Here is a 10,997-nt window from a genome sequence, read left to right on the forward strand (position 1 = left end):
CCGCTCTTCAGATTTGAGTAGGCTCGAGTTTTGCTATTTTTGGTGGGATTCTTGGGATTATGACCCTTTTCTCTTAGACTGTTAGATATCCCTGAGATTCTTGCTGGCATAATTATGTGTACAAAATGATTTTTTTAGCGGCTATGAAATCTCCCAACGAGATTGAAGATCCTCGGGAGGGCTTTAGGGCGAAGGAAGGAGGAAGGATGGGAGGGACTGAAGAAGGTGAGAGAGGTCCAAGGCGGTGTTCATAGAAAGAAAGTCATGCGATTGGTGCACGAGAATGGTGTGAAGGTGACAAAAGCAAGAGTCGGTCGTGAGTAAGAAAGGACCCATTTAGTTCAGTCCTTTTCGTATATCAACTATGATATCTCTAATCAGCTATCATTTGATGATCTCAACCTGCAAATATTAATACAAACAATCCAAAAGGATTTGTGAGATAAATTGCTGGAAATTATACATCACAAGTGTTTGACTCAAAATGGGCAGAATTAGTCGCCATTGAGAATAAAAATCAGTTTTTTATCATGAGACAAATTATAATAACTTTGAATGCAATTTAATGTATAAAATACTCTTATTGATGATTTTATGAGTGTCTTAATCCTAAATTATGTTAAATAAACACTTAAATTGCTTTGAAATTTTAAAATTACATTAAAATACATATTTTATATTTTTGATAATATGAATTTTGTAGTAATATATCAACTATGATACTTAATTAGCTATCCCTTGAGGATCCCAACCTACCAACATTTCACAAAGAGGCTCTAGGGTCCTAAATATAAACAATCCAAAAGTACTTTTTGAAATAATTTGTTGAAAAACATACATCATTTAGCACTCCACGAAGATTGAGCAAAATTAAACCACGTTAGGTTGAGAATATAAAATTGAAGTTTGTCATGTTGCAAATGATAACTTTTGAGTGTAATTTCATGGTATAAAATATTTATCTTTTTGATTATTTTATAAGTATTTAAAACTTTGAATCATCTGAATTTTAACTTCAATCATTTGCTATGCATTTATAAAAAAAAAGGGGGCATAACTAATGTTGTAAAATTTCTTCTAATTTAGTATGAGAATTAAAATTTATTAATCTTTGGTTGTAAATAATTACATTATTTTCTCTGGCCAATACACAATTCTAATTTAGTTACATATCTAACTTCAAAGCTTTCGTGCTTACATACATGCTATTCAAAATTTTGATATTACATAAAAAAAAATATCTCATTAATTTTTTAAAAGTGAAATATCACTAATTTTTTTCTAAGTAAATTATATCATTTAACATATAAATCATAGCACTAAACTGTTGAATTTGAAGTTATCTCTAAATCACACCCAAAGAATAGAGGGTAAGATAGGAGGGAGGGAGGGAGGGAGGGGGATGGGGGGTGAGAGAGAGAGAGTGATAGAGAGAGAGAGAGAGAGAGAGAGAGAGAGAGATTGCACAGCAGCTTGCCCCTATGAGGCAAGTTGGGGCAGTCCCGGGCTCTTGTGGCCCTTTTTATATAATCGAATTTATATAAATTCATGAGGAGAAAGATGACCAAACGTTTCCCTTACATGAAATGATTCACTATTTATAGGAGATGTAGCATAATATGAAGATAATACATTTTTAATCTTGATTTAAAGAGAGTTGTTTATGTTAGTTTTGGTATTTACTTATCTGAGCCCATGATTGCTGATAGTATTGGTAGTTCAGGTTGCGGGTCGTGCAGACTGCAAGATTCAAACTAATATATTTTTGATGTACACGAACTATTCTAATATAAATATCTAATTATAAATGTTAAATATATACAACAACAACAACAACAAAATCTTAATCTTACTACGTGGGTTCAGCTACATGAATCCTTTTTCTCCATTGCGTCTTATTTAATGTCATATTTTCATTTAGTTCTAATAAATTAAGATCATTTTTATACAATAAGCCCAAGTCTTCCTAGGCCTGCCTCTGCATTTCTTAACATAACTCGAATCTAAAACATTTACTCTCCTAATCGAATCATCAGATGGTAGACGTTTAGTGTGATCAAACCATCTAAGATGAATTTCTTTATTTTTGTCCATCATTGGAGCTACACAAACCCTATCACAGATATAATCATTTCCCATTTTCTCTCTAAGTGTAAAACCACTCATCCACTTAATCATTTTCATCCCGGCAACACTTAACTTAGTATTATGCTTCTCTTTTAAAGGCCAACATTCAACGCCATAGAGCATTGCAGGTCTTACCACCATCTTATAAAATTTTCCTTTTAGTCTAGTCTAAGTCCTTTCAGTCTAAGCGGTACTTTTATATCACACAATAGACTAGAAGCATTCATTCACTTCAACCAACCAACTTGAATTCTACTATTAACATCCTCATCTATATCACCATCTTTAAACAACATACTCGAGATATCTAAATCGTTCACACCTTTTAATAATTTTCCTTTCAACCAACCAAATTCACTTCAACCAACCAACTTCTAAATCGTTCACGCCTTTTACACTTCTATCACTAGAACTAATACTACTAAAATTACCTATGTATTCAATTTTAGTTCTACTTAAATGAAGGCTTTTAGACTCCAATGTAGACATCCATAATTCAAGATCCATAATTCAAGTTTCCATAATTCAAGTTTTTCTTGGGCTCTCTCTTGTCTTATCCACGAGAATGATATCATCAGCAAAAAATATACACCAAGGTACATAATTATGTAAATGTCCAGTAAGACCATCCATAACTAAAGCAAAAAGATATGGGCTTAAAGCCAATCCTCGATGTAATCCAATAGAAATAGGAAAATATTTGGTCAATCCTCCTTCGGTTTGAACACGAGTAACAGATATAGTATACATACCTTTAATGACTTTAATATAAGTCATATCAACACCTTTCTTCTCAATAACTTCCAAAGGATATATCTTTAAACCTCATCGTAAGTTTTTTATAAATCAATAAAAATCAAATGTAGATCCTCCTTATTATCTCTGAATTTCTCCATCAAACCTCTCAATAAATGTATAACTTCCATAGTAGCCCTGCCTGGCTTTAATCCAAATTGATTATGAAAAATTTTTATAATACGTTTTAACCTATGTCAATTATCCTCTCCCATAATTTTAAAGTATGACACATCAACTTAATTCCTCTATAATTTGCACACTCTTGTGCATCCATTTTATTCTTAAAAATGAGGACTAAAATACTCTTCCTCCACTTCTCAGACATCTTTTTAGTTTTTAAAATAATATTTTCAGAAACTTCTTTAAAAAGTTTATTAGAATAACTCACCCACTTATGTTGAATATCTTTTTCTAAGTAAAACACTTTTTGATTTTCATCTTCAATACACTTTCACTTTAATTGAGTTAAATCTTTATTTTTCATATGTTTAATCTAAGACTTTATATTCAAAATAATTAAAGTTAACCCTCTAATTCTACACTCTTCATATTCAAGGGTCATCCGTTTTTTCATTAAAAATATTTTATTTTCTCATGCAAAATTTTTTTTTGAATAAGTAATTTGTCATGCAAAAAGAATGCGAGCAATATGAGTTTTCTTTTATATGAAATATCTAGATTTAGAATGGTCAAAGTTTTTCTAAGAAAATAATTTTTTGATTTTCATCTTTAATGCAAATTACTTGAGTTAAATCTTTAGTCTTATTTTATTTTTGTTTGGCTTGTTTATACATATATATTTTCACACTTCTCAGTACCTAATATATTATAAAGATCACTAAAAGCAAAATTTTCAGCGTTACAAATTGATCTTTTAGACTCTCCGTGGGCCGTTTGATATGTTTTCCAGTTCTCTAAACTTTTATATTTAAACCAAGTTTTATAACATAACTTCATATATTTTATCTTTCCATGAACATATTATTCTACCACCAACTATTTTTATTTGTAGAAATTTTTTCTTTTGATTCTCTAAATGCAATTTTTACTACTTGTTTAACAGTCTTTGTTACTTCATCTCACTTAATATTTGCATTTTTATGAACATCTCAAATTTGAAATATTAAATTTTACTCATAAAAATAATTTTATTTGTGTCTTTTAGGTTCCCATCTAATTATATAATAATAAGTCATAATATTATTTATTTTATAACTCTTCATCTTAAAATATAAAACTAATAATCAATATTAAGTATTTAAATTCTCATTTGAAATGATCTTACAATCTCGACAATCTCTTCTTCTCATAAGAAAAAAAATCAATTTGTGTTTTATTAGATTCATTCTTATAAATAATAAGATGATGATCTCTTTTCTTGAATAAAATATTAGTAATAATAAGTTCATACATTATATATTAAATATATTGAAAAATTTCCCCGCAGAAAAGTAAATCGGAGGGAATAATGCAGCAGACAACCGAGCCTAGTTTCAGACCTGGAAAAGCAGCTTCATAGTCAAATTTTTTAAGCCATCCATAAACTCATTCACTTCCCTCCAAATTCTTTAATCTGTGAGCCTAAAATCCTCACTTTTTCTTTAATAAATCTTTTTGTTACCATGTCCCTTAGGACAACGATAGCGATACAGTCCACCAGCACTGATACGATTATCCGAACTCCGTCGACAGCCCTCTTTCGTCTCATTTTGTTGGAACAAATGCACCGCAAGACCAACGAAACCACCACTGCGGTAGCTTTTCACCCGCTGTCCTCCCCATCTGCTTTTTAGAGAGAGAGAGTGTGGGTCTGTGTGTGTGTGTCTCTCTCTCTCTACCTTGACTGGTTCTATTGGGTTGCCGATGGGAGGAGGGCCGCTTGGGGCAATCATCGGGAGGTATCCCTCCGGGGCGAGCGGCGGAAGTGGTGGTGCTGACGGCGAGAGGACGATGGGGGGAGGGATCATATGGCACAACCGGAAATGTAGGGATGTGGTCTTCTTGGTTCTCTTCATCACCTTTTGGGTGGCCATGATCGTTAACTCCAGCTTTGGCTTCAACCAGGGAAACCCCCTGAGGTGAATCTCACAAGCTTGTTAGTAACCCCTTTGTGCTCCAGTAGGATTGCAAGGTTTTAGTGAGAAATGGGTTTGGTTTTAGTTTCTTGCTGTGGTTTTTTTTGTAATTGTTGCTTTTAATGCGGTTAAATTTGTATTACTGCTGTAATTTAGCGTTGAAATGTTTTTTTTTTTCATTTTTGATGTATTTTTTTAGATAAACAGGGGAACTGGAGCGGGTAAAGATATTTTACTTGCTGCATCTCCTTTTGTTTCTTTATAATCTGTCCTTTCAAGGTTCAATTAGAAAAAAAAAATACTTTTGAACGAATGTATAGTTATTCTAACTGTTTGATTCAGGTCCTTGAATGAATTTTTCTGAATTACTGAACTTATAGTGTCTGTATTGTTGTTTTGTGGCGTATAATCTCTGATGATGGTTTTGTGAACCTATGTTAGCCAGATAGTGTTTAGGTTTAAAAGGTTCATTTCTGAGTGGCCGAGGGTCTGTTTGGGATAGCTTTCTGTTTGTTTTATTTTTCAGACCTCCGTCATAGTTCTGTTTGAGATTTTGCTTTCTAGTTGTTTTTTAAAAATTTATGTAGTAGAACGCTGTTTTTTGCAATCTATGTTGTTAAAGTGTGGTGGCTGTCAGAAAACTGCAGTTGGACTTTTTGAAAATAAAATAAATTTGTTATAGCCAACACGGTTTTTTGAAAAATAGTTTCTTCTGCAGTAGTTTTACAGCCGCAACTTTCCCAAGCAGACTCTGAGTCTATGAAAATGCAAGTATATGATTTGTTGGTTTGTTCGAGATTCCAATGAATGGATTTATAATGCTTTGTGGAATTTCTTTTATAATGAGATGTTATGTTTGTGGAACAATATGGTTTGAGCTATAAGCTATTGTGTTGTAGATGAAGAAAGGTTTAACTCCATGGCATGCTCCCCAAAACACTTTCCAATTGAAATCTTAAACCATAATTAGATTTTGAACTTTTAATGTAATTTATTATTATTATTTTCTGGTTTTTGTTTTGATTTTTAGGTTTTTTGTGATCTATTTTAAATTGTAGTTCCGAGGAAATGTGGGATGGGTATTCAAGCATGCAAACAATTCAAAACCTCGCTTAACAATAAAATGAGGGGAGAAGGAGAAAAAAAGAAAATCAAATTTTAACATGTTCATCACCACTGATTCTCTTGTGAAAATCATTTATGTGAACAATTCAGTGCATGTCATCATGCGAATAAACCCTCCAACCCTCCTGTGTTTCACTCCAAGGTTTATCCACCAATAATATAGGAAAATATACCAACTAATAGATCTACTTATATATAAAATGAGTAGATATAGGAAAAAAAAGAAGTTCATGTTAAATGCCAAGTTATGTTTATTGTTACTTCTGGTATTAATGGAACTTCCGAAGTGCAGGAGCAATATGAGCACATTAAACGTTAATAGTCTTGGTTTACATGCCATTCGATATCTTGTGAAAATTTCAAAGGTTTGCTTGCGTCTAATATGCAGCCAAGCAACCATGTTTCACTATTGCTAAACCTAGTTTCAAATTAAACTAAACTTAATATATGCGATTAGCAAATTAAGTATTTTATTACTCTTGTATTTTTCAGTGCTTCCCTTAAGGTATATATAACGTTCTTGGTATGTTTTTGTTCTTCGATTGTTACTTACATCTATTGTAAAATCTCTACTTTGCTTCTCTTTTATTTCTCCCTGAACTTCAAGCTTTAAATGCGACATTTTGCAACTTTTTTAGTTTTCGTAAAATTTTTGTATTTGATTTCTTGAGTAAATGGAAATATATTTTTTAGGCTTACGTATGGATTAGATTACAAAGGAAATGTATGCGGGGACAAACATGCTAACCCAGATCTTCGGGAATTAGAGATTAGATACTGGATGAACCCTAACCAAGTTTATGAAAGCGGACTTAAGGGCAGTCAGTTTACACTCGTTGATACTAGGAGCATCTGCTTAATGGAATGCCCTATTCCCTCTGAAGATGGTCTTAATTGGGTCTGTGATTATCCAGATGGTGACATCCACATCTCGGTTGATGATTGGATTGATAGAGACTATGATTACTATGAGTTTCTGACACCAGCAATGAGAAATAGCTCTCTTCAGCTTCAAGGGCCTTGCTACCCTGTTATTTTTCCAAGCGTAAATGGTGAGTATGGCTACATTAGTAAACTAACACTTATTCATTCTCTCCTGAATTCCTACTTGATTTTCTTTTGTGGCAACATAAATTTGCTAATTACGAATTTGGCTATCTATTATATGGCATGCTAGGCATTCACATGCATGAGTTTAACTTATCTATCATAATGACCTTCCTCATGCCAACATTTTAGGATAACGAGATGCCCAATTTTGCAAAACTGTCCCACTTTATATAATTTTTTATTTAAAACTATAATGATTTTTCAACATTTTAGTTTATTGGAGCTGCCAATTCATAGCACTTGCATCCAATGCATCTATGCGACACTGGCAGCAGATGGGTGGAGTCAACATCAATGAAAATATATTAATCGATAAAACAATCCACAGGGCAATAAATTCTCAGTCATCTGTCTTGAAGGTTAGCCACCGCTTCATGTTTTTTTCTTTGAAATTCTTATGGTATATATTTTACCTACTTCACTTTATTCTTTGGACATTCGGATAATGTGATTTCTTGCAAATTCTTTTCTGAAGTTAGTTGAAAGAATGGATTTTGTAAAAGGGGCAACAGGAATGTTCTGCATATTGAAAATAGGATTTTCTTACCTTTCTCTCTATAAATTGACTTTATGCGTTTGTTTAAAATCACATTTATTAGAAATAAATGATGAGCAGTTTTTACTCAACTGTAAAACAATATTCTGCAGAGATATGTGGCAGATATTGGGAAGGCTTGGCCAGTCTTGATAGTTTGTGGAGGGATGGTACCACTGTTTTTATCTTTGATTTGGCTATTAATGATTCGTCATTTTGTTTCTGGAATGACGTGGATAACTGTGATTCTCTTCAATGTTCTCATAATATCAGTTACAATGTTTTATTATGCCAAAGGTGAGGACTTACTTTATCCTTTCTTAATTTCTTGTAGAAAATATATTATATGTTTATACAATTCAACTCTTGATGATGGCATGTGCCTCTGATTTATTGGAATGGTATTGTTCTGTGTACTTTTGCACTGTCCAAGTTGATTAACTATTAGTTCATTTCTTCTACATATGTTCTTGTTGAGTTTTTGGGGGATAGGACAGCTTGAGCTTAACAGTTGGTAATGCATCGTCATCCATGGGAAGCCTCCAATTCTAAATGTAATCAAGCATCCGAAAAAGGTTTAAACTTGCCCTATTTGTGGGAGGCATGATATTAAGCCTCATGAAGTTTTGATTTACTCTCTCATTGAATATATTGGTGTAAAAACTACTTAGCGGGGGTGCCCATAGACTTAAGCTTTTGGGTTGAAAATGCATTTGATCATTACTGTAACCGGTCCTTTTTGATTCACTCCATAATAAGTGGTCTCAAAGCCAAAGGTCCTGCTAGGATCAAGTGGTTTATGCGGTTTGTTACTCCTAAGGCTTTTCTAATTCTATTTTAAAATTTCCAAAACGTTGATAATAATTTCTGATCCAGATGATTGAGCGGACTTTTGGTGCATGATATGTGATGATATTGAAAAACCTTCCATGTGAGGCTTTGGGTTTAGTCCCACATATGATAGGTGGAAATTTTGTTAGTATAAAAATATCAAACGGTTGGCCTTCAATAGTTTAAGTTTTTGGATTGAAAATGAGTTTAACAATTAGTACATCATCGTCCTGGGTTCATAGTCCTTAACATATGTTGCCCTTGCATTTTGCCCCTCTTTTTTGTTTTGGAAGGTTTTCTTACACTGTAAGCTTTGAGACTTTTGGTGTGAGAGTGGAAAAAGTGGAATAAATATATATTACATGAGATCTCTAATAATCATTGATGATCTTTGCTTTTCAAAAGTTTGTTTTTGTTGTCAATATAAATTTTTTTTTAGACTTCCTTTGATAGTTTTGTTAGGAGTTCATATGACGAGTGTTTGCTATTTTAACATGTCTTTGGTAAGAATGCTGTAGGGAATGCCACGTCAGTTTGCCAAGTTTGCAAGATTGGCCAATGACCAATATTATCATAGTGATTTCGAAGGGTCATGTTGTCTTTATGATTTGTTTCAATTATGTGCAATTAGTAATTTAATGTAATATATTTTTAGGTGAAAAATTAGAAGGCAATCATGAATTTATACCTATTGTAGTCCTTTTTGTCTAATCATGATTTAACTATATCATGATCTACAAGTGGCTCTTGTCTGATTGGAATTCTTGATGTGCATTGTCGAGGCATCTTTACTAATGTGCTGAGGGTGATGACACTAAATGGTGCCACTTTAGCATCCCTTTTTTAGGCTATTGGGGCTAGGGGATTCCATAATCATAGGAAGTATCAATCAGGAATAAAAGAAATCAGATATAATAAAGAGTTTCCTTCTTCGCAATACTGCAAAGAAGGAAATATTATATTTGTACGGATTCTCTCATTTTAGCTGAATATTTAGATTATGAATATGTATTAATGATGCTACTTAAATTAGATTATACTGAATATTATGTACCTAAAATAGATTGTACAAACTACTATTTATTGGAATGAAAACAAAGGAAAAAGGCATTCAACCTATTTGCTCAAAAGATTGTCATGGTATCAGAGCCTGAATCCTTAAAAATTTTAGTTTTTCTTATCTTTGTCAGACATCTTCGATTGCTTCCTCACCGGAGAGGTCGTTCTTGTCTTTGAGTTTTGCGGCGTCTTCGTTCGCTTTGTTTGAGTTCTACCGCTGCTTCAAGTCGATCGACTCCCTTCGATCGATCGGACCTCTGGTGGTGCGACATCTTGTTCGTCCGACATCTTCGATCCGACATCTGCTTCAAGCCGCGTTTCGTCATCTACCGCATCATCGCGATCTGTCGTGCCTCGCTTGCCATTCGCCTCGCTTGAAGTTCGCCGTTCGCCTTGCTCTACAGAGGTCATCGCGATCTCTGTCGTGTCGCGATCTTCGGACATCGTTCGCTTGCTCATCACTGCGATCTGTCGTGCCTTGCTTGTCGTTTGCCGTTCGCCTTGCTCTACAGAGGTCACCGCGATCTCTGTCGTGTCGCGATCTTCGGACATCGTTCGCTTGCTCATCACTGCGATCTGTCGTGCCTTGCTTGTCGTTTGCCGTTCGCCTTGCTCTACAGAGGTCACCGCGATCTCTGTCGTGTCGCGATCTTCGGACATCGTTCGCTTGCTCATCACATTTCTGTGTCGCGATCTGCCGTTCGCTCCCATGTCGTTCGTTGCTGCCGTGCTCCAATCTGCATTCACTCCGTTCGATCGATCGTCAAGACCCTAGCCATTGGATTTGAATTTTATTTATTTTTAAATGTCTTCTGAAATCTTAGTTATCAAATTTACGGGAAAAAATTATGCCGCATGGGAATTTCAACTCAGAATGTTCTTAAAAGAGAAAGAGCTTTGGGGTCATATTGATGGATCTACCCCAGCTCCTAATGAGACAAAAGATCTTGGTCAATGGGAAGCAAAAGATGCACGAATTGTTTTCTGGATTTTGGGATCTATTGAGGCTCATATGGTGAACAATTTACGATCCTTTGACACAGTTAAAGAAATGTTGGAATATCTGAAGCGCGTTTATAATCAAGATAATTCTGTGAAACACTTCCAATTGGAACTTGACATGAGTAATTATAGTCAGGGTAATCTTTCAATCGAACAATATTATTCTGATTTTTAAAATTTATGGAGCGAATATACTGGTATTATCTATGCTAAAGTGTCAAAGGAGAACTTAGCCAGTCTTCAAGCCATTCATGAAGAAAGCCGTCGTGATCAGTTCTTAATGAAACTGAGATCTGAATTTGAAACTGCTCGAGCTGGGTTGCTGAACAGAGATC

General features: G+C 34.1%; 1 protein-coding gene across 1 annotated transcript in view; it reads left to right on the plus strand.

Annotated features, from left to right (window-relative positions):
* Positions 1-4,674: 4,674 nt before the first annotated feature.
* Positions 4,675-10,997, plus strand: part of LOC110018571 (choline transporter-like protein 2) — a 20,500-nt gene continuing 14,177 nt past the window's right edge. The window contains exons 1-4 of the mRNA XM_020715920.1: positions 4,675-5,003; positions 6,819-7,177; positions 7,449-7,594; positions 7,884-8,067. Of these exons, the coding sequence (XP_020571579.1) occupies positions 4,789-5,003; positions 6,819-7,177; positions 7,449-7,594; positions 7,884-8,067 (904 nt within the window). The 5' untranslated portion in view covers positions 4,675-4,788. The remainder of the gene's footprint in view (positions 5,004-6,818; positions 7,178-7,448; positions 7,595-7,883; positions 8,068-10,997) is intronic.

Source organism: Phalaenopsis equestris, unplaced genomic scaffold, assembly GCF_001263595.1.
Source record: "Phalaenopsis equestris unplaced genomic scaffold, ASM126359v1 Scaffold000025, whole genome shotgun sequence".
NCBI lineage: Eukaryota > Viridiplantae > Streptophyta > Magnoliopsida > Asparagales > Orchidaceae > Phalaenopsis > Phalaenopsis equestris.